The 24383-nt window shown below is 36.4% G+C and overlaps 1 protein-coding gene across 2 annotated transcripts; it reads left to right on the forward strand.

The window, feature by feature from the left end:
- Window positions 1–466: 466 nt before the first annotated feature.
- Window positions 467–19963, forward strand: SPTY2D1 (SPT2 chromatin protein domain containing 1). Of its 2 annotated transcripts, none has more exons than XR_003374696.2 (6): window positions 467–629; window positions 7494–7608; window positions 9803–11227; window positions 11858–12043; window positions 12680–12757; window positions 15831–16784. XR_003374696.2 is itself a non-coding variant. In XM_026706529.2 (6 exons), the coding sequence occupies exons 1-6, from the start codon at window positions 570–572 to the stop codon at window positions 15925–15927; spliced, it is 1941 nt and encodes a 646-aa protein (XP_026562314.2). In that variant the 5' UTR covers window positions 467–569; the 3' UTR covers window positions 15928–19963. The 2 variants fall into 2 exon arrangements, 1 of the variants encoding a protein (XP_026562314.2); XM_026706529.2 differs by having other exon boundaries at window positions 11858–12023; window positions 15831–19963.
- The last annotated feature ends 4420 nt before the right edge of the window (window positions 19964–24383 follow it).

Below are 24383 nucleotides of genomic sequence, written 5' to 3' on the forward strand. Positions count from 1 at the left end.
CCCGACCCGACGCTGCTTAGCTTCCGAGTCCAGGGAAGCCCGCAGCAAAAGCAACCGACACCCACCCGTATAAGCAACAGCCCGGCCCTCCGCCTCATTCCATAAGAGAGGAACAGAACGAATCGATCCCTCGGTGAGCTCTCTCACCCACACTACACGTGGAGCCTTCCGCCCCGACGGCCTTTCCGAAAAAGCCCGATCACATGACGTACAGGCACTTTTTTTTAAAAAAAATAATAATTATAATTCGGAAAGGGGAGGGCGCGTGCGTGCTCGCTTATGGCGCGAGTGACGGAAGTGACGTTTGCTTAAAAAAATAAACCACCACCAACTCAGTCGAAAACTCCGAGGCGATATTTAAAAAGAGAAGGCAAGAGAGGTCCGCGGGCCGGAAGTAAGGGAAGGGGGGAGGAGCGTCGCGAGCAACTTTTTCGTCAGCTGGGCGAGGGGACTGAAGCGAGAGCGAGAGAGAGCGAGAGAGGAGAGGAGAGGAGAGCGGAGGGGCGCTCCTCGCCGCCTGAGCGCCTTCGCAGGTGTTGAGGGGGGAAAGAACCGTTGGAGAGCCCGTCATGGATTTCCGCGAAGTCCTGATGAAGGCCTCGGAACATCAAGGATCGAGCGCCATGCCGGTGAGAAGGAAAAAAGGGGGAAGGGAGGTGGGGGAAAAAAAAAAAGGAGTGAGGAGGACGCGGCGGGCTGGGATTGACGTGGATGCCAGCTGTTGCCCAACTCTTCCTTTCCGGACGCTTCGTCCGAGTAAGCTAGCCCTGGATCCGGAGTATTTGAAAAGAGGGATTCGCCATCTCCCCCCCAATCTCTCTCTCTCTCACACTGTGGAAACCTCCACCCAGGTTTTGCAGCGGGATCGCAGACCCAAACCGCGATCCATCTCCTACTTGGCAGCCCTGTTTGGCGAGGGCTCGGCCAGAAATAATAGCCGGAAGATTCATTTTGTTGTCTTCGTCTTCGTCCCCCTCGGATCTCGAGATTCCTACCACCGGCGAGGGCTGTTTTCAACCCCCGGAAAGGTGGTTCAAGGGTGTCAGTTTGAAAGGAAAACTTCACTTCCATAAGAAACCTGGTTTTATGTACATATTCGACTCTTTTTACTTCGGAAGTCTTCTCCCCCCCCCCCCACCATTTTACAAACAAAAATGACTCATGAAAAAGGATTGCTTTCTCAACTAAAGATTTATGAGTTGGATTTATTTGGGGGGGGGGGAGGGAATTGACTTCAGAAATACATCTGGAAGGGAAGAGAGGAGAGAGAAAGGGTAGCAAAGAGCCTTAGTCACAAGAGAGCTGCTGTTCCTTGCATTTATTTTTCTGCCTTTGTTGCGTTTGAGCTAAGAGTAATATCTAGTGCAAGTTGTTTCGGTTTTTTTACTCTTTGAGTTAAATATAAGTTAAATAGTCCAGTTGTAGTAAACCGAGCCAGGAATGAGTTGTAATCAGACAGACATTCTTCCAAACTTTACCTGCCTTTGTATGGATGTACATGTGTACTATTTCACATAAACTGAATTACAGCCCTAAAATTCCAGAAATTCTAGCAATGCTAATCAAGTTGTGATGCTTTTTATTATTTGGCTTACGGATGTATGGTTATGCTGTGGAATTTGATAGTATTCGGGGTACAAACCCATAGTAGAATATGATGAGTTCTTTCCTTAAAAAACAAACAGGATACAATGGATAGAACCAAGTAGCCTTCTACCAAAACAAGGAACAATGAATGCCATATTCATCTTCAGCTAAAACTCTTCAGAGGTTTTGTTGAGGTGTTCTGAGAAAGGCTGTGTCTGGAGTTGAGACTGCCTATTTTATGACTAAAATTCTGTTGTTTTAAGTTCAGGTTAATCAGATGTATGTGCAGGTAGTCCTCAACATGTCCTCAACTTATGACCACAATTCAGCCCCAAATTTCTGTTGCTAAGTGAGACATTTGTTAAATGAATTTTGCCCCATTTTATGCCCTTTTTGCCGTTGTTCAGTGAATCGCTAAAGTTAATAGCAATAGCATTTAGACACCACAGTGCTTTACAGCCCCCTCTTCTAAGTGGTTTAGATTTAGCCTCTTGCCTCCAACCATCTGCGTCCTCATTTTACCCACCTCGGAAGGATGGAAGGCTGAGTCAACAAGCAGGTAAGATTCGAACTGCTGGCAGTCAGCAGAATTAGCCTGCAATACTGCATTCTAACCACTGCTCCACCATGGCTCAGTAATACAGTTGTTAAGTGAATATGGTTTCCCATTGATTGTTCTTTTTTAGAAGGTTGCAATCTCATGGCCCTGGGCTTGCCAGGTATCTAAATTTTGATCATGTGATCATGGGGATGCAGCAAGAATCATGTGAAAAATGGTCATAAGTCATTTTTTTCACTGCCATTGTAACTTCAAATGGTCACTAAACAAACTGTTTTAAGTCAAGGACTACCTGTATTAAAATGTTTTATGGGGAAAGCATTGAATGAGATGAAGAACGCACTTCATTTAAAAATAAATTATTCCTTTGATTTTTCCAAAGCTCACTTTTTCATTAAAGCACTGCTTGTAACTCCTCTATTTCAATATTTTTAATGATATTTAAACAATGCTGTTATTGTTCATTCCTAGTTTTCTAAGCTTTGCCTTTGCTGTTTTTCTTCCTTGTTTCTCAAGACACTTGGCCAAATCTGAATACTTCTTACAAAGTGGTATAACTGCAGTTATTACATAAACAGAATAAAAAATGAATTACTAAGATAGCATCATGGTTTCTTGTATAAAGTGTGTGTGAGTATATAATATATCCTGTTAAACCATAAATCAAGCAGTCATAAATTTGCATATTGTTGGAATCTAGCCTTATTAAACTTACTATACTTAGGACCATCAAGAGGTTTGATAATAGGGCACCTTGAAGAATATATTGTAATATCCTCCAAGAGCAGAAGGAGAGGCCCATTTTCAGAGAAGCTGAATTTACCTCGGAAGCCCTGTCCCCAGTCTCCTTGTAAATATCTGAGATTCCTATCTTTCCAGTATCAGAGCTCTTTTGGTAGAAGCAAGATTAGAAAAGGAGTTGGGCCTGTGTGGCATAGGGCCAGGATACTTGAGGGACCATCTGTCTCCCATGACTTCTGCACAGCTGGTAAGTGCCCGCACAGCTAGCATGCTCTCTGGTATCTTTCTGCTAAAGAATATCATCTTCCTGTCATCTAGGGAGACTCTTTCCCAATTGCCCACATGAGTCCAGTAAGCCTTTGGATACAGCAGTTGCTCAAAAGATTTCTTCATAGAAGCCAGCATAATCTGCTAATGTTTTAAATTGTTTCAATGCAAGATAATGTGTTATGGGCACAGGTCATAAAGTTTAAAGTTACACTGGACACCAAATAAGATTCTAGTTTTGAAGATCCATGGTCCATTCCCCCCCCAACACCCCATGGTCATATAACCACATTTGGGCAACTGGTTTTTGCAAACGTTGCAGTATTTGTGGTGTCCCACGGTGACATGACCACAATTTATGGCATTTTTTTTTTTTTGCAGGAAACTGGTGTTTGCTTCCAGTTTTCTGCAAAAAAAAAAAAGCCCATTGTGAAGAATGTTTTAACTTAACCACCATTTTAGGGCAAAAGTCGTAAAATCAGGTGCAGTTATGATGAGCCACTTAATGACCAGCATAACATGACTCTAATTCCTGGCGTAATTACAGTCGAAAATTAAGGTCTATCTGTAAATATGCTTGTCCATTCCTATATTTAAAATATGTATTGTATTTTGCTCCAGTGCTGTTTTTCTTTGAATGCTAATTATTTGGGATTAAGGAAGTAAAATTAAGTTAATGGAAAGATTTTCTGTTGGAGGGTTTGAAAAATGGAGCATAATCCTGGCAACAAGCCAACAAATAGAAGTGAGAATGGAGATAAGCTTGTTGCCTTCCTTTCCTACCTAAATTAGAAAGCTATTCATTTAGCTGAAGTGTTAGTACTAAAATGTTTTACAAGTCAAGAGCATATTACAGGGCTTTGGATCCTGATTTTTTTTGTTTCCCATATGATTTCTGACCCTCTGTTAATTTTATAGCTCTAGCAGCTGGGGTATAGAAAGATTGTGTTTCTGCAGAAGTGTCCTGGTAATACAAGAGGTTGATGAGATCTATTCCCTGGTGGAGACACAATTTTTTAATCCTGGGATACTATCCCGGAGAAAATTATCGCAACATAAAATATTTCAAATACTAATGGTATACAAACGAAGCAATATAATAGTAAATTAAAAGTCATAGTATAATCCGATTCATTTCAACTAGATTGACTTGAAATTTGTGGAAATGTGATCTAGCCTTGTAAAGTTTTTGTTGAAGCTATTGTTGTGGAGAACAAATTAGATAGTTTAGGCTCAAACCAATGAATGCAGGGATTCTGTAAAACAGCAGGAGACCGTTGGTGATCTTTCCAAAAAATTGAAGTATGAAGCATTTATATGTCTGCCATTGATCACACAATTCAAAACATTTGGAGGTAAAAGTTATTTTCTACTTGTAATTCTACAGCAACAAAGTTGCTGAATGTTGCTATATAGAAAATATAACTTTCTCAGTTTGATCAGTTGTTTTCATGTTGGATTTTTGTTGACAACGAAGCTACCTATTTTCTCCAAAATTCAGTGAATGGCTTTAAGTAAATAACAAACTTAGTAAATATTGTGTGTTATAAAAATAAGCAAATGTACATTTCAGTTTTTTACAATTCCTGTCATACTTAGCTGTTGGCCATTTGGGCCAAGAGGTAATAAAATAAATGTATGTAGTTAGACTATTTACGCATTACTTTTCAGCAAAAGCTCCAAACATCTGAACAGTACCAGATTGTCTACCTTTACTATCTTAGCATCATAAATACAATGTACTTAAATACATTCATTTTATTCAATTTTTTAAATAATCTCAGAACTATCCCATATACCCAACAAAACCATTAATATATGTGATCATTATGTGGGATAGTATAGGAGAGAGTTCCCATAGAGACCAACAAGTAATATATTTTTCACATTTTGAACAATTCATTTGTACCTCTATTAATAAAATGCCCTTAGAAGGATTGAGAATTTAGCCTCTCCTGTAAGTTTAAAATAGAGCACAGGGTCTTTCTGTCTTGGAACTTCAGCATATGCTCAAATAAATAACATGGGTTAATGGGGAAAAATAAATACAATAAAATATAATTAAATCATTCCAAAATTACTCATAAAGAAGGTTCCACATCAAATATAATGTGAAGCTTTCACTAAAATGTGAGCTTTAATGTTGATTTTGGATGTTGCACTTTTCTTACAGGATAGCTATGCTGGTGGATATTTTCTTTTCAAATACCAGACAGCATTGGGCAGGTTCTTCAGCTGAAGGAAAACTCCTTTCATAGCTGTGGGAACCATCTCATTAATTTTATAATCATGAATAGAGTTTTATAAAATGCATATCTTTTATTGTAGGCCAATTTGAAACACTGTTAAGAGATAAGAAAAAGAGTTTGAAATTGTTCAGCTTTCTAAGAAAGATGTGTTAGATGACATTTGTATTTGACAATTTATATAAACAAAACCAATTATAGTATTGCATCATGTGTCACTAAAATTGTTGGCCTATTAGTTCATTTCCCTTGGCAAAAACCTAACAATTAATTAGCTGTTTTTAAACTGAAACAGGCTGCTTCTGCTTGACTGCTATAATAATAGTTCAACTATTACTGTAGATAGTTCAGGATGTAATATACATGGCTGTATGAAGTATATTCAAAATTACTTCTTGTTATTGTATAGTAATCATACACAACTTAAGTGAATTACCGGTACAAATCCTGAAATAAGGGCATATTATATTCATGCACAAACTCATTGTAGTTTAATATGCTCTGATTATTTTGAATATGAAGTTCACTCAGCCAGGATTGAGAGCTTTCTTCATTGTACTGTTGAATGACTTATGATAGATCTGAAACCAGGTGCTATTTTCACTCTTAGTATAGGGAGGATGAGATTTTAAAATAGTTTTGTGATGCTTATAAGAAAGGGCATGTAGTATGTCATTCAGCTCTTTAAATGATTTCTAAGGGCATTTGGAATTTTTGCTCATTTTATCTCTGTATTGGTACTTTTTAATAAGAGCAATATATGATTTGCACTTTGTTGCAACATTTAGCTATATAGATATCGTCCAGTGCTATTGGAAAAGCAAGAATCAGTGTTTCCACTTGTAGAAGCCTATCAAGAAAACCCAATCAGTTTTCCATTAAAGGTGGATTTCTGAATATACCTTCTGAAGTTGCAAATTATTAGACAATGCAATGCTGGTACTTTATGCTGGTTATTGATTGCTTTGTTTCTGCAAACAACTGTTATGCAGATTTATATGAGCCTGATTCCGTTTAGATTTTTTAGATGTATCATGAACCTCACTTTCCATCAGTTTTCAGGTCTTGGTTTGTGAACAAACTTAAACTACCCATGGCTTTCTTAGTTCTTTCAAAATATCAGATTATAATTGATCCCCCAAAAAGAGTGAGTTATTTTTTCATTCATTTCTTTCTATATGAGCAAAAGGTGATAAGGTTACATAATCTTTGGGTTATGACTGCTCATAGTGCCAAACTAACCTAAACTTAATTGACCCAATATTAAGAGGTGATTTGATCAATCAATATACCTAAGATTTTATTCTAAAACAATAGGTGTTCAAAGTATATGACTAAGTACATCTGGAAATATTATTGTTAAAGTGATTCTGTTAATGTTTTATATAATCTTCAATTGTTCTACTTTAATAGTAAAACATTATTTAGCACCACAATATTTTGTAAATCAGAAGCAGTTGTTCCCCTCCCACCCAAAAATAAGGGGAGGGTAATTAAAATGTCATATTTTCAACTGGAGCATACAAAAGCTTACATTTTATAACATTTCACTAGCAGAAATTGTACCTGTGCAAATATTTTTCTTATTTGATTTGATATTTTATCCCAAATATCTCATTCTTTTATTTGAACATTTAGAGGAATCTCTTTGAAAGAGTTATGAGTAGGGATTCTTTTCTCAATGTGTTTGATCTTTTTAAGGAAACCTTTTCTTGTTAAGATCCCAAACGCTGTAGAAAGGAACTCAGTCACTTGTATTAATTACAGTCCAATAGAAACGATGTCCCTATTTATTTGTAATTTTATGTTACGTGTCTTTTTGGTTTACCTTGGTACTTTGTCTTTGAAAATCTCTTACATTCCATATAAAGAAGATGAGATACAGAGCTGAATTTAAATTTTCTTCTTTTAGTCTATTCATTGCATTTGTTTGTGGTTTTTGTTTAGTTTGTTTTTGGTTAAGAAAGAAATTCTTCCTCTAATGCATGAGGAAGTTTTTGTATACTAATAATCCTCTTGGACATAGCTGAAAACAGTTGCACAATAAGTTCATATTTGTTTCTCATCTTTGTGAAACTTTGGTTTCTTTGCAGAAGAGGTACAGTTTGGCGGTTGGCCCTCCCAAAAAGGATCCAAAAGTTAAAGGTGTTCAGTCAGCAGCTGTGCAAGCCTTTCTCAGAAGGCAAGAAGAGGAACAGAAAAAAAAGGGTATCGTTCAGTATTTTTCTTTCTATAAAGATTATTATTAGTTATTCTTGGGACAAAAATCTTGCCTTTCTTCTGAAAATCATTGTCACGCTTTCCTTACTTTTACATATTCCATGTCAACTTGAAACAAAACTGACTTTTTTAAAATTGTTTTGAAGAAAAGGGCAGAAGATCCCTTCTTCTAAACATTTGGTGTCTGTAAGGAATTGTTATTTAGTCAGTTGCTAGAATATAAGGGGTAATGAAAACTGCTTGATCAGTGAAACCTTCAGGAATAGTTGCTCTGATGAAACCCCAAATGTACTCTGGGAAGATGACCGCATAGGAAAAAGGAACTCGAGGGTAGCAATTGCTGGGAATTGTGTAAATGATTATGATTATGCTAAAGCATATACACAATTTGCTGAATATAGGGAATGACGGTGGGTTGGTCTTTTAGGTGGTCCTAGGGTATGATTTATGGGGCTTAAGAGCAAGTAAAGTTATAAACATATATTGTTTAAGGTGGGGGACAGGCCTAGTGGGAGTGATCCCTCTGCGTCCTTCTGTGCAGAATAAAGTCTTTCGCAATCTCCACCTGGGTGTACGGGCGTTGCACACCAGGCAGGGCCAGTTTTCTGGGATAACAATTTTAGCTTTATATATCTATATACAAGTAATTAGAAGTAAGTTATACAGCTAAAAGCAAAAGCAAATACAGGTTTTTTTAAAAATAATAATAATAGTGTACTGATTTTCTTTTGCCATCTTAACAAAGAGCTATATAGGTAGTCCTTAACTTACAATCACTATTGGGACTGGAATTTTGGTTGTTGAGCAGAGCAAGATAACCTGTCACCACTTTGCTCAGCAACCACAATCTCCTAGTTATGGTCATTAAGCAGGTGGACTAGCTAAGGAGTGGGGGAGCTGTCTGCCCCCCAAAACCAAAACTCATGGTGATTCGTCCAAATATGTTTTATTATTGTTCCACACGTCCTGACAGAATCTTGAAAAATGAAAGCACTCTTCTATCTACACAAGCCTATACTCAGAGAACTATTAGGGAGGGGCTGTTTTTACCCTCTTTCCCTCACACCAACTATATGAATTGAACTGTTTCTTGTTCTTGGAACGTACTTCCACTCTCCTGGGAATCCCGACCAGTACAAACAACCACGGTGGGGGAGGCCCTGGGTGACCACGTGTGAGTAAGGGGGGGTACCCCACTGCGATGCAAAGGTTACGTTTGCCTGCCATGCAGCACTTGGCGGCAGTGCCAGAGCTGGGCCTGAAATAGAGGCACGGGGTTTTCAGCCGTCTCAGACCCACCTGCCACCATCACCCCAGAGCCCTTTGTGAGGTAGGTAACACAAAGCATTGGAGAATGTACAAGGTGGCTTTGGGATGGAAGGCCTGGTGCTGCCTTGAATAAGCCACACGCACCTCTTAGCAGCTGGTGAGCAGTGCCCTGCAGATCATAGGGAATGCTGGGCTTCAGGGGAATCACACTATTTTCTAAGACTTGTACACCTTAGAGAAGCACTTCAGTGGAAGCAAAAGTGCTAAGCTTAATGTCAAGGCCTGAAGGCAGTGGCTGGCTAAGATTCCTGAAGAGCCAGGCCTCTACCTCAGGCTCAGCCTTGGCACTACTGCCAACTACAGTGCAGGTTGGCCTAGGAGAGTGGCAGCACCACACGGTCATAAGTGTATAGCAGGTGGGCTGCCGAGCATCTGAATTTTGATCATGTGACTGCAGAAGCACTGCAATGGCTGTAACTTCGGTCATGAGTCATAAGTCCTTTTGTTCAGTGCCACTGCAGTTTTGAACAGGTGCTGAAGTAATGGTTGTAAGTCAAGAACTGCTTACGCTTGCTCAGAGCAGCAGGTCTTCCCCTATCTTACATAGAACTATTCCTTAATGGTCGTCTTAGTTTCAAAGAAGCCCATGCTTAATTGAAATCTATGCCTCTTGGACATGCTGTAGAGGTTTTTTGGTACCAGCCCTCTTACTTAAAGAGATGTTTCAGTTAAAATCTGTGGTGTTATTCCTACTGTATGCCTTGACGCTGAATCTGTAGTGTCATACTTTAGATAATATATAGTTAGAATATAAATGTTTAACCTAAACTGTATGGAATTTATCTATATCTGCAAGATATATATTTGCAGAGTCTTTTTTTATATATATACTAAAGCTTTGTTTTCTTTCTAGATCTTATGGAAAAAAGAAGAAAACAAGATCTACTGGCTAGGCGCATAGAAATGAAACACGACCGAAAAGCCAGAGCTATGGCTTCACGGACAAAGGATAATTTTCATGGCTATAATGGCATTCCTACTGAAGAGAAGCCTAAAAAGAAGCAGGGTCATGAAAGTAGAAGTTCTGAAAGCACAGAATGTAGGACACAGGATGAAATGAATGAAGTAGATTATAATATGTCAGAGTCTGAGCAGGAATCAGAAGAATATGAAGAGAAACCCTCCAAAGTTTCAGAAAAACCAAAGGTGCTAGCCAAAAGTGCACCTCCAGCAATGAATTTTAATGATCTTTTAAAGCTGGCTGAAAAAAAACAATATGAGCCAGTTGAAATAAAAGTTGTAAAAAAGACTGAAGAAAGACCAATGACTGCAGAAGAATTAAGAGAGCGAGACTACCTAGAGAAGAGAAACAGAAAAGGGGTTATACTAAAAGAAAAGAGATCAGAGAAAGAAATGAAACATACCGTTCCATCGGGTTCTTCCAAAAAGGAAATTTCTCAGAGGGATTTAGTAAATGCTAAAGCTAGCAGGCATTTGACAGACAAACCTGCCTTTTCTAAAGGAAGCATTCCCTCACAAAATAATAACAATAAGAAAACCAAAGGGCCAGTTTTAAGTGAAAAGCCTTCCAAATTGGTGTCTAGTTCCAAAGCAAGCCACGCGGAAAAAGTAAAATCTGCACCAAAAGGGCCTTTAAAAAACCCTCCGCACAATAATCACATTAAACCTGCACCCAGCGGAGGTGGGAAAACTGGATCTAAGTCCCAAACTCTAGTCTTGAAAACGGCTGCAAATGGAACTCTCAGACCATCATCTAATAAAGAACTGAGTTTGAAAAAAAATAGCACCCATGTAAAATCAACCAATGTGGTTTCCGCCCAGCAAGAAACTTATAAAAATTCCAGCTCCAAGCAAGCAAGCAACATTTCAGTTACAGGAGGACCTCCTGCACGATCAAAGAACAGCTTGAATTCAGGCCCCGGGCAGCCAAGCCGCAGTTCGATTACTGGGCATGGATCACGTATCATGGGACCCAGGAGATCAGAAAACAGCTCAGGGCAAGGACAGCGAAGCACAGGACCTAGACTGGCCAGTAATAGTTTAAGCATGGGATCTAGTCGACCAAGCATCACTTCAAGACCAGTTTTTTTAGGCAGTAGCCAAGGCGTAGGACCTGGTCGGCCAAATTCCAATGTAAACCCTGGACTTGGAAGGAATAGCAGCTCAGGATCGGGTCGGCCAAGTACCATTACAGCTGGAACTCTAAAACCAAAGTGTACTGTTGTATCAGAAACAATCTCATCCAAAAATCTGGTTCCAAGACAGATGAATGGAATGAGGCCATTTCCTAATCATAGACCTGGGATTACCCCACAAGGTATCTTGAGAGTTTGTGCTTCTGAGTATGTATGTATTTAGGGATGGCTTAAATACAATTATTTAAAATTGCATTCTCAAAAATATTCTCCCCCACAAAATAAGAGCTTTCTGACCCAGATCTTTTCAAACGTGAACATTTTTAAGATGCAGACTGTGGAATTCTGGGAGTTGAAGTCCACACATCTTAAAATTGCCAAGTTTGAAAAACACTGCTCTAACCTAATGCTTGGCTTGGGTATAAATTCTGCTGGCTTCAATAAGATTTTAGAATGGGTATTCCTGAACCAAATGACAGATTGTGGTGTTTCATGCCAACGGCATCTGCCTTGAAGCCTTTCCATGTGTGTTGGGGCAATTCTCAGACTGTGCAACTGCAGTACAGGCAACAGGGAGTCCTACAGCATGCATCTGAAATGACAAGCCCTAAATCTCTTTGGCACACAGAAGAGCAGCCAGTGTGCTTTAGGCAGGCTGCACAGCTGCAGCAAAGATAGAATTTTCTCATGCCCCATCCTCTGTCCTAGGTATGGACCCGTTGTTTTACCTCTGGCAATTTATGAAGAGTTGAGACAGAGTTGAGAATCTATATATCTATATATATATATAATGTCTTAAATTTCTGACCTAGGTTTTCCAAGACCATCTCTTCCACCTATTACCAGTAGCTATAAAAGAAAGTATGAAGATGAAGATGAAGAAGATTCTGAAATGGAAGATTTTATTGATGATGAAGGAGAGCCTCAAGAAGAGATCTCGAGACATATCAAAGAGATATTTGGTTATGATCGGTCAAAGTGAGAAAATAAGCTTTAACGTAATTTTACTGTTGTATATTTATACCAATCCATAACATGTACATGAATTTCTATAACATACAGTAGATGAAAAGATTTAAAAGATGTTTGAAAAAGTAACACACATTTTTAAACATTGTTGCACCATTCTGCCTGCAACACTGTACAAGAAAATTGTATTTATGCCAAAATTATCAGTACTCTTCTATATTGTATTGAGTGAATGGCTATTTTCAAAACTACAGCCAGAAAGTTCAGGGAATATTATGTGGCTTGCCATAATTTTAGCAGAAAGGAAAAAGATTGTTGTACTATAAGTACAAGATGATTAATTGCTTTGGAAAAAGATAAGTTAACTATATTGTGGCTTAAAACTGGCTTAGTTTAGCCCTGCGATTATAACATTAATTGGCATGTTTCTGTTTTATTTAAATACACACACACATACACACACACACACATCCAATTGATTGATTAGCATGTCTACTGTTACCTAAAGAAAGCCACGTATTCGACAGAGCTTCTTTTTCCTCCCCTCACTTTGATTATGCGTATTCCAATCTTCCCCCAAGAACTTCAGTCCCATAAATGATATTGTGCAAGGCAAAATAATTCTGCTAGATAAATAGCATTGCATTTAACTTAATCATTTTTAGATACAAAGATGAAAGTGACTATGCCTTACGTTACATGGAAAGTACTTGGAAAGAACAGCAGAAAGAGGAAGCCAGAAGGTAAAAAATTAAAACAATCTGATTCACTCTTACATATATTGTTGAAATCCTTCATTGAAAATGAAATCTGTTAAAATGATTTTAAAGAGTAATAGCTTTATTGGGCTTTTTCATGTCATCTTATGTGAAATTATATAGAGCTTCAGTGCAAAAACAGTAATCACAAGATATGCAGTACTTTTTCCTCAGCTATTACAAGATTATATAAGAGTGCTGTCTTTTTTTGTCTCTTTCATCCAATCAGTATACTTGTCTGCTTGCTTATTTCTGCTACATTTCACCTTCCTCTGCCCACCTGTCTGTGTACTTTCCTCTCTGGACTTTCTGGCCACCTGTCACCCAGTCCTTCTCCTACTGCAGCCTTTCTACCTCATCACATCGTTCTCTATCTTCAGCAACAAGAAATAAGCAGTAGCGTGGCAATTCAGGATGGGCAGAAGAGGATTGTCCCTGTCAAACTCTTTTCCCTTCTTGCTTCAGCTGCTTCCTACTTCTTGTTCCTATTGGTAGATACTGTGGTATATTTGCTTTCAGAGATCAAGACATGACAAGAAACTGCAGGAGGAAAGGACATACGGGTAGTCTTCTATTTATCCACAATTGAGCCCAAAATTTATGTTGCTAAGTGAGACATTTGTTAAGTGAAATTTGCCCCATTTTACAGCCTTTCTTGCCATAGTTGTTAAGTGAATCGCTGCACTTTTTAAACGAGTGACACGATTGTTAAGTGAATCTGGATTCCCTATTGACTTTGCTTGTCGGAAGGTCGCAAAATCTAATCACATGATCCCGGGACACTGCAACAGTCAGAAATATGAGTCAGTTGCCAAGCATCTGAATTTTGGTCACATGACCCCGGGGATGCTGCAACAGTCATAAGTGTGAAAAACAGTCTTAATTAGGTAATCATACCTCTTCAGCCCTTATTAACACTGGTACACCACAGGGTTGCCTGTTGAGTCCCTTACTCTATACTCTTTAAGTGCATGACTGTATTCCCGCTCACGCTAGTAATACTATTACTAAATTTGCAGATGATACAACAATGGTGGGACTCATCTCCGGGGGGGGGGGATGAATCTGCCTTCCGAGATGAGGTGGACCAGCTTCATGTTGTGGAGACAATAACTTGGTCCTCAACACCAATAAGACCAAGGAGCTTATAATGGAGTATAGAAGGAACAGATCAGACATCCAGCCCATGCTTATCAATGGAGACTGAGTGGAGCAAGTGGCCAGTTTTCTGGGTGTTACCATAAAAGAGAACCTGACCTGGGGTGCTCACATTGCAGCACTGGTCAAAAGGGCCCAGCAGAGATTATACTACCTGAGACTTCTCAGAAAACAACAATTGAATGAAAAACTGCTGGTGACCTTCTACCGCTGCACCATAGATAGCATTTTAACATACTGCACTTCTGTATGGTTTGCTAATTGCACAGTGGCAGATAGGACAGCACTCCAGAGGGTTAACGTTATTGCCCAGAAGATCATTGGTTGTCCTCTCCCCTCTTTGGAAGAGTTTTATAGCTCCTGCTGCCTTAAGAATGTTCAAAACATTCTCAAAGATCCATCTCATCCTGGGAACCTTTTTTTTTAAACTATTACCATCTGGTAGACAGTACAGAATATTAAAACAAGCACAAATAGGCTGAAAAACAGCTGCTATCTCAGGGCAGTAGCTCTTTTGAATTCTACTGTATAGTGCAGTGTTGGTGCAGTGTTTCAGGTTTTCGGTTCAATGTGTGGAGCGTGAAGGATGTGTGTTTGTGCTTATTTTCATGGTCATGATGTGCACTGAAGATGGTATTTGATTTCGTTGTATGAGATGCAATGACAATAAAGTAAACTAAACTAAATTTGATGTGACAGAGACCTTTGTAGACTAAGAGATAGGACATTGACTAGCTGATAACTTCTTTTAGTGCTGATGTAACTTTGAATGAACTGTTGTATGTCAAAGACTATCTGTAGAGTAAAAGCAATGCCTCTACCTATCTTGAGCAGTATATTCTTAGAGCAAAATATCTTCATCCCTAGTCACCTGATCAGAATATCCATTATAAAACACAGAATATCCATCATGAAACATTGATACTTCAGTATCGTAATAATAGCAAATGGAGATTACTTTCACAAATGAGTGGATTAGAATTCCAATTTCTTTCCCAATCACATTGGTTACAAGTTTTTGGTTTTCTGCTGCAGGAAAGCAGATGTCTGCAAGCCGTTGTTGTCGATGAAGGACAATCTGTTCAGAACGTGTGAATATTCTACACATGTAGGATGAGAAATTTATAATGAAATTGCATCATTCCATATTTTAATTTTTACCATTTCAGTAAAAAAAATTTTTTTGAGGTATAATCATCGCCATAGTTGCCTACATTTGATATAATACACTAGTGGGCAAACATTTAGTATTTGGGGTATGCATTGTTTTTCAACTACTGAGATATGGTGACACAGTGACTTTCTTTGGCTTTTTGGAAGGGTTGAGAGGTAAACCACGTATTTTGCTCATTATTGTAACACTAAAAAAGGGACCAAAGCTAAAAGCATTAAATCATTACATTTTGTTCATGAATTTTCATGATGCAATCTGAGTGTGTGGGAGAGTGTGTTACTAATGGTATAGAAGTGGTAATGTGGATGTATTAGTAGTAGTAATAGTACTGGTAGTACCATACTACTGGAGCCACAACTCTTACTATAGCTCTGTTAGCAGTAAACTGTTCCTCTTTTCTGAATATTGTTCTAACATCAGAATTGTGTCTTATTTGTTTTGTTATGTAAAACATTCTCTATTTCATAGATAATAACCATCTTACTCTTTTTTGGTAACATAATTATCATACACAAACATTGGTTCAATCCCAGGAAAAGTAGTTTCTTTCCTGGAATGAAAAAAAAAAACTTGCTCAGATATGAAAGTAAACTAGCAAGCATAATAAAAAAGAGTTGTTGCTTGGAATTCATTTTGGTAAAAATGTTTAGATCCTGTGGGTTGGTTTTAAATTGTTGTTTTTCTTAATTTTTTAAATTTTATGGTGACTAAAACTTTATTTTCTAGCTTGAGACTCGGAGTACAAGAAGATCTAGAAGAAATGAGACGTGAAGAGGAGGAATTGAAAAACAGGAAGCAAACAAAGAAGTTGAGAACACGTTAACCAATTTGCCACAGTTTTGGTTTACTGCTACTCTACTATTTGTTCCAAAGTTTAGCTTTAGTTGTACTCCCATATGAAAGAACAAGAAATCACGTAGAAGATAGACATACAGAAAATAAGGACTTGGTGCCAGATTTTACGGTGCAAAGTTCTGCAGGCCTTGGACAAGGAAAATGTGGGATAAGATTTTCTGCTTTTCCTAGCACTCAACACCACTTCCCATACTGGGATATTTTCCAGAGCAGGATGGGAATTAGTTACTAGGACAGCCCCAAAAGAGGAAATTGGGAGAAAATGTTGGTCCAGCCTTTTCCTTCAGCAGGAAATTTTTATTGGAATTCAATTCCTATCATGAACAGCAATGATTTTTCTGTGCTCACAGAGGCAACTCTGGATCCAAAATTATGTTCTTTAGTTTGGCGCTCAAATATTGACCTTTAATAATTGCCAAGTTTCCTTTTCTGAAACACATAAATGCACTAATGAAGGATATTAGTTGTCGTAAAAATGAAAATTAATTATACTACGATGTAGAGTAATTCAAGGATGCCAGCAGACTGCTGATTGACTATGCACTGGCTTACAGCAAGTGGGCCCTAATAACAGTACTGTCTGTTTTCATTCCATAACAATTAGAAAAATGTTTATGTTTTTATCTTTCAAAAGAGGTTGTATCCTGAGTCAAGATTCTTAAGTCACTTTTTCTCTTCCTATAAAGCACAGATTTAAAAATGTAGCCGATGATGATGTTGAAAGCAATATTAACATTTTCTGATTCCTGCTTGACAAGATTATGTAAAAAAAAAACAACCCACTCTAATATTACAAAGCTTTGACATCACAAGCTGATAGAAACATGATGTTCCCTGAAAATAACTGTCATGAATAAGTACATAGCAACGAACAGCATGAAGAAATGAGGCAGCAGCAACATGGCCGCCAATATGAATTTCCTTCTACCCCCTTGAAAAGATGTCCTGCTGACACTCAGTCCAGGGCTATTTCTCCCCACTCTTGAATTTAGAACCCTTCCTAGTTCTGTGTACATCAGATTGAAGTATCACTGAAAGCCCAGTCGGCTAATTATTTTCTCTCTTGCAGTGCAGAAAATTAATATGACCTCTATTAGTGGCAGTCAGACATTATTTTATAAGAAATATGACCAAATAATTTGTTTGGATATGGGGCTTAAATTTCACTGCCAGTCATCGTAATAAATCATCTTGGAAAAGACTAGCTTGCAGTGGTTTATAACTCACTTCTATGTCTTTGGATTAATTTAAATATTTAGTTTTTTTAGGTTAACTACTATGCTTTATAAAAACTGCAAGGCTTGCCAGTAGAGTTTATTTCTGCATTCATTCAGATGCTTATCTACGTTTTAGTAATTATAAACATCTTTCTAGTTGCTTCATGTAACTGCTTAACAATGAAAAGATTTCTAAAAAACCAAAATTTTATGGTTTAACAAGTGGTTGTTTTTACTTTTAAAAAAACTTTGGTTGCACACTGATTTCAAGCTATGCACAATAACAGATGTTCATTTCATAGTTGCCGAAGAATCTCAAATCATTCTGTTCTACAAATATTGTGCTTTGGAGTTTCAGTTAAAAATTTAAATATCAAGTTCAATATTTTTTTAATTCATAAAGAATTTATGCAAAATGCAGTAACAAAATAAAGTCTAAATATTTCTTAAAACATTTCATGCAATCCTAGCAAGAAATTTTATTTAGTTAAAAGTTAAGTGTATGACATTGGAAATTGAATATTCTGGAAAGAATGTACTAAAGAATAATCAGAGATAAAGAATATCAGGAAAGAAAAGATTTGGCTATTAAAATATGATAAAGAGGTCAAACTTCAGAATTAATACAAAGAAAACCGATATTTTTGTTTATGAAACTGTTGTTTTTCTCAGTTTAGTAAGACATCATATTTGATGAAATGAAATAGTTTAGCAATTGCTATAATTAGCATGCAAAACTGGAATTCTTAAATTTTGGTTTACTGTGATCACTAATGCTATTTTTACAGAACTGTGTATTGTAAAAAAAACCTACTTTGTTCAGGTGCACTCATTAATCTTTTTTATCCAAGATAATGACTGTTGAAACATGACCAAGTTACTGTTCATTTTATAATTTGAATGTGGAAGTATTGAAATCCTCCTCGGCACCTCTTTGATATCTGTGTAGATGATGTGCTCAACAAACCTCTGACTTAGCAAAAAAATTGTAATTACAAACTTGTGTTCATTTCTGAATTTTGGAGAAAAAAAAGTCTCCCCAGTATACACTGCATGTTTTGACTGCTTCTTGCAAGTTTAATTCAAGACTACTGTATTTCTTAAATATTTGGATGTTGTTTGTCATATAGAAGATAACTGGAAGATAATTAACTAGAAGATAACTTATATAGATCTCTTCATTTTTATATAATTTATTGCTTTTTAGCAAGTATATTGCTTATTAAAATTTACATATAGAGATATAGTATGTCAAAGTTATCTGCCATTCCAAAGATAGCATCCAAAATTGTAAGTTCTTTTTATGATAAATTGTCTATTTGCATTATTTCACTTTAGGAAAATATAGTTCATTTTTAAAAACTAAACAGAGTCATAGAATTACAGCAGTCTAAAAATCTTATGTAAATTGGCTAGTTACTTTGTAAGGGAAGTAGAATACAAGAGGATTCTCTTTAAGATGTATGAATCTTTAAAAAAACAACTGGCATATGTCATTTTTGATTATATTAAATCAATCTCTACTCCTAAAGGAACTCCCCATATGTACCCACAATCTACTCTGGACTCTTTCCCAACATTAATTCTAGGGGCTATGAAGGGATTGAATGCTGCTCTCGCCCTCTCATTTCAGCTGATAGAAGCCATTAGGAGGAAAATTTAAATAACATTATGTGTGATTGAAGAAAACTCTAGCTTGAACTGCAGATTTTGATCAATGGTTGGAAGATGTGCCTTTTAAAAAAATATATATAATCTTTCTATGAATGTTGGAAGAAAACAAATATAAAATTAAATTGTGCTGTCAAAGATGCTGTGTTGCAGCTTGATAATATGAAATAAAGTCGTTTTACATCAAGTCCTTCCAGGCCTTGCTTTGCACAACTAGTTAAATGTTTATTAAAATTAAATAAAAACTTAAGGGCACTTTGTATTTATGAAGACTTCATTTTATAGTTATCTTCTATATATTTCAGTTGTACTTAACACTTTTTACAGCAGAAAATTACCAGAAACAGAAACGTGCATTGTGAAAACCCCTAGTAATTTTTTTTTATTTGTTCTCTCTAAAGCAGAATCTTATAAGAATGTATAAAAACTTATTTTTATAAACTCCCATTTTTAAATCTCCCATAACTACTTATTTGGCTTGTTCATTTATGTAACTTTAATTACCTTTACAACTAAAGTGCATTTCTATAATATGCAGCAGGAGACCAAAACACTGGAAAGAAAATACAGTCTTAAAGTGACTGAGTAAATAACTTCTTGTAACTATGTTTGGATTTCTATTTGTTACGTTGAGTCAGAGTGATACAATCAAGTGTTAGATATAACAGAGGATACTTTTAGAGTTTGTCCATCTTACATTTTTGTTAAATGTACTATATTTAACAGTGTGACAATTCAGGTAAAAACTGTTAAGCATAGCTATTTTTTTCTGGTTCAATTAAACACTGTTTTTGCACCAAATACAGTCTGAAACAAATGATGTATATAATAAAATTGCGGACATTAAATATTGCATTGAGATTTTTGCTGATTTGCTTTAATTTGTAGCAGATATTGAGATGCCATATATATATGGCATATATATGCCATAGAATATCTTTCTAAAAGACTCATTTCCAAGTATTTCTGAGAAAAAAATGGGACAAAGAACTGTAACATAGTCTAAAATAACTAATAATGGAATAATCAATGTTTTTACAATGTGCTAATCGTGTTGATAATTGTTAAATTGCCCAAAATCTTCCAAGTGACTCTATAAAATATTATGACTTGAAACTATTTTTTTCATTTCGTGACTCAAGAGTTTTCATTAACCGTCTATTGAACTGTGGATAGGAGGAGGTTTTACGGTTACAAAACAACACACATTATTGGACCCTTCTGAGGGAGATGGTTTTATAGTTTTCTGAATCTTTTCCAGCATTTTTCTACAGAATTATCTCTAGAATTGCCATGGTTAAAAAGAATTGTGAGACCTGTAAGCAAATGGGCCTACACGTCTTACAATTCATAGCCTTTTTAGGATGCAGAAACAGTCCTCAATTGGCTGGAATATTTAGTAAATAAAGTGCATAGAGTTCTTACATTTGTATGGTAAAATAACACAATCACTAGTAAAATCAGACTTGTATAATGTAAATGCCATTGAAGGCTTAAGGTGCATGGCATGAAAAACAATTTCTTCAATTTAAAAAGTAATAAGTTTCAAAACAAGTTCCAGGGCAATGCTCACTGTTCATAACATTATGCTGGATGGAGCCAATCACAAAGACTCTTGAATTAGGTGATATTGTTGATATCTAGCATTTAAATATCATTCTTCCCAGGCAAATATTTTGACCTGGGTGTGATTTTCAAGACATTTTCAGGCTGACTCCAATTAGTACATTGTAGTCAAACTGGTGGCATTAAATGCCAGCCTGATTACAGCATAAAGAACTGTTTTGAAAAAGTTGGATGATTTTAGGTTTCCATAGCATCAGGAAAGTACAATTTAATAAAACACAGTTACTCTTCATTTTCTTTGGGTATGCAGTAAAGTTGTCTATTGTCTGACTGAGTCCGGGCACAAGAGAAAAATATTTCAATGATTTGCTACTTAGATGTCAAAACTAATTTTAAAGGCAGATGCTCCTGAGAAGTTATGCTGCACTCCTAAGTGGCAAATCTGGAGTAAAAATATCACAGCTTCAGCAAAGACCAAGAAACATAATATTTGCATGTATGAATAATTTAATAACAATGGTTTTTCATAGCTTACAGGTTTTCCTGCACACATACAATACATAAAAAATAGTTTTAAACATACGATCATGGCCACCATCTTGATTTCTTTGAGCAAATCCTGTGGATGTCTCTGGAGCAGTGAGTGTAGAACCTATCTGAAAAAAATGGGCCTAGTGAGGCAAACTCCATTGTCCAAAGAGTAAGAAGCCAGTGTGATATTGCTACTTTCATTCAACTGCCTTGGGGTGGAAAGGCTATATATAGATTGTAAATGTGATTGAAAATAAGAGGGCTAATTAATCATGTCAATAACTAAGGAAAAGGTAGGTGTGTTTCTCAAATATTGGTGAGTTATTGTTGGGAGCAACCTAATTTTGAAATGTCCTGCCTTCAGATCTGGGTGTGGACACTTAACAATTGGATGTTCTGCAGTGTGCAAATGAGATGCTAACCATGGTTAAAATAAGATACTCCTCTGATTATGCTTTACAATGTAAAACAAATGGAAAAATATTATTTGCTGTATTATTTATAAGCTAATTGCATGGCAACAGATATGCAAGCAGAAGGCAGGCAGCTTGTATAGCTAATATTTATCTTACTTTCCTCTTTGTAGCTCTAACAAACCATTTCCCAGCAGTGGGGATTTGGCAGTATTGTAGGGAAGGGGTACTCAAAAGTCAAGGAGGTAGTTATAACCATACAAATACAGCCTTATCTCCTTTGTACATGTGTTGACACCATATGCATATACAAAGGGATAGGATTTTGATCACATAAGTGCAAATGAATGGATGGATGAATGAATGAATGAATGAGAAATTGTATTGTTGCCTTTGGGTAGGGGTGCCTTTGAGCCAGTGTTGTCTCCTGGTGACTGGCTGGGTAAGTCCCTGCAGTTTTCTTGGCACATTTTTTTCAGAACTAGTTTGTCCTTGCCTGCTTCCCAGGGCTGAGAGAAAGTGACTGGCCCAAGCTGACAGACAGACGAAAAGATAGATGAAGCAAAAGTGAAAATCCTTTAAACTTTTTTTTAAAGGAAAATGCAAAATAATAAAAATGACTTGATTTAATTTCCCCACTTTTATACATTTGCTAATTTGCAATATTTGTGGGTATTTAGGCCCCCTTAGAAGCTAGACAGTAACTTGTTATATTTACCATGCTGCATATGATTTGATTGCTTATTTGTACCCTATGACTATCATTAAGTGCTGTACCTTATGATTCTTGATGAATGTATCTTTTCTTTTTATGTACACCGAGAGCATATGCACCAAAGACAAATTCCTTGTGTGTCCAATCACACTTGACCCATAAAGAATTCTATTCTATTCTATGTGTTGCATGTATGAGAACCATTTTTGTTTAAATTTAATTAAATTTGTATTGTGAACATATATTGTTGATTTTGCTGTTATTGTGTATCCTCCAAGTTAAAGTTCCCAGTTAAGATATGGTTGGGACTGTGTCTTCCAGGTAGAACAAAGTTTATTCTTGCAAAATGAGTACGTATCTCATTAAATGATATTTCTTGTTAATTTTTTTCTGAGATTACACCTAGTAGGAAAAGTTGTGGTTTCATTTCAAATTTAAATTTAAGATTTTTGGCATATTTTTTTCCAACTATTTTTGAGGTTTTTTTTACATGACTATTTCATAGAATAAAATGTTCCTTCTGTTTCATGGCAGTTATTGAGTTATTACCATGAGATCTGTCTATCTTAGATAATGTTAATGGAATTGTATAACATCTATAAAATATTTTGGATCAATTTTCCTTTTAAGTTATAACGATGTAAATTTGATAGATTTAGTCCATAATTTTCTCATTGATGTATTATAATGGTTTCTTTAACATTTTACATCCATTTTGTCATAAACATTTTGTTTGTTCTATCTTTGTATTATAACTAAAAGTCTGTACATGTGCCACAATATATGGTGTTGGTTTTATTTGAGTGTTTCAAATTCTGTTTTTATTTTGTTCCGGATGTTCCTTCTTCCTTCTTGAGCTCTGATTTTATCCTTCAGGCTATTTGTAAATCTATCAACCATGGTGTATTCCAGCTTGTGCCTAAATAGTTCTTGCTGTGTTTTTAATTTGTTCATAGAATTCGAGGAACCATATCTGGGTAAATAATTACTTTTTTCTTGTTGTAATTATTTCCAACATGAAAAGCATTTGAGGGAGAAGATAGAAAACACTGGATTTACTCTTCTCTTGGTAACATTTCATAGTTGTATCAAACTTTGTCTGATAATATGTCCTTTAAATTGTTTACCCTCCTTTATATCTCTGTTCTATCTTGACTTATTTTGATCTAACCTACAAATATTGCCGGAGGGGATCCTTTAACAATGTGATTTATCTAATAGGACTTCAATGGCAACTAAATGGAGTTACATTTTACTACAGGATTTAATGTAATTGTCCCTGCCTACAGCTCCCTCCATGCAATCCCATACAGTTTAACTCACATTGTTTAGGAGTTGGCTTAATTCTTGGGAGAAGTGAGGTTAGTTCAAAGAGCTGCATTTGAGATTTGGGCACTAATTTTTTTTATTTATTGAATTAAGTTGCACAATTAGCAGAGGGCAAAGGAGGAGCATAAACCATAGCTTCTAGACCACCTAGTTTGAACTTAGATGATGCCCAATTTTCTAAAGCCTTTCTTCTGAATAAAGAAGCATTGAATTTTTCTGGGGACCATGCTCTTATTTTTCCTTCTTTCAGAAGTCTGCTATAATAATTCCAGTCCAAGATCAAGAAAAAGAAAAAAGGGGAGAAGGTTTAACCAACCCCCGCAACTATTTTTATGTGGATTTATTATTAATACTGACCAGACATTGAAAATACCTTTGTTTCAGGGCAAGATTTTGTGTTTTATTGGCCTGAATGGGCATAGGCTGGCTAGTAGCAATTCCCATACAACCACATATGGTTTTATAAGCCTGGCTTTTATTATAGCTTAATAACATTTCCTAATACCTATGAAATAATGCACCTCAAGTTCCTTTCTGCGTTCAGATAGAAATATAGCAACAATACTAAAATCTGAAAAAGAAGTAAATTATGTTACTTTGTTCCTATTCTGAAGTGGGTTTTGTGTCAAGAACATGTTAATGTTTATTTAAATTCATCATGAATTCAGTGGTGGGTTTCAATTTTTTTTTACTACCGGTTCTATGGGCGAGGCTTGGTGGGCATGGCAGAGGAAGGATACTGTAAAATCTCCAGTCAGAGGTGGTATTTGCTGGTTCTCTGAACTACTCAAAATTTCCGCTACCGGTTCTCCAGAACTGGTCAGAACCTGCTGAATACCACCTCTGCATAATTTATGTTAACTTTATTTTTTCCTAAATTTTCTCAAGAAATTATATATTAGGACATTAATTCTTATGCTTGGATACATCCATAAAACATATATTTTATAATTGTTTATAATTTATAAACAGTGATAAATCT

This window comes from Pseudonaja textilis, chromosome 1 (assembly GCF_049901715.1).
Source record: "Pseudonaja textilis isolate UNSWEBS1 chromosome 1, rPseTex1.2, whole genome shotgun sequence".
Classification (NCBI taxonomy): domain Eukaryota; kingdom Metazoa; phylum Chordata; class Lepidosauria; order Squamata; family Elapidae; genus Pseudonaja; species Pseudonaja textilis.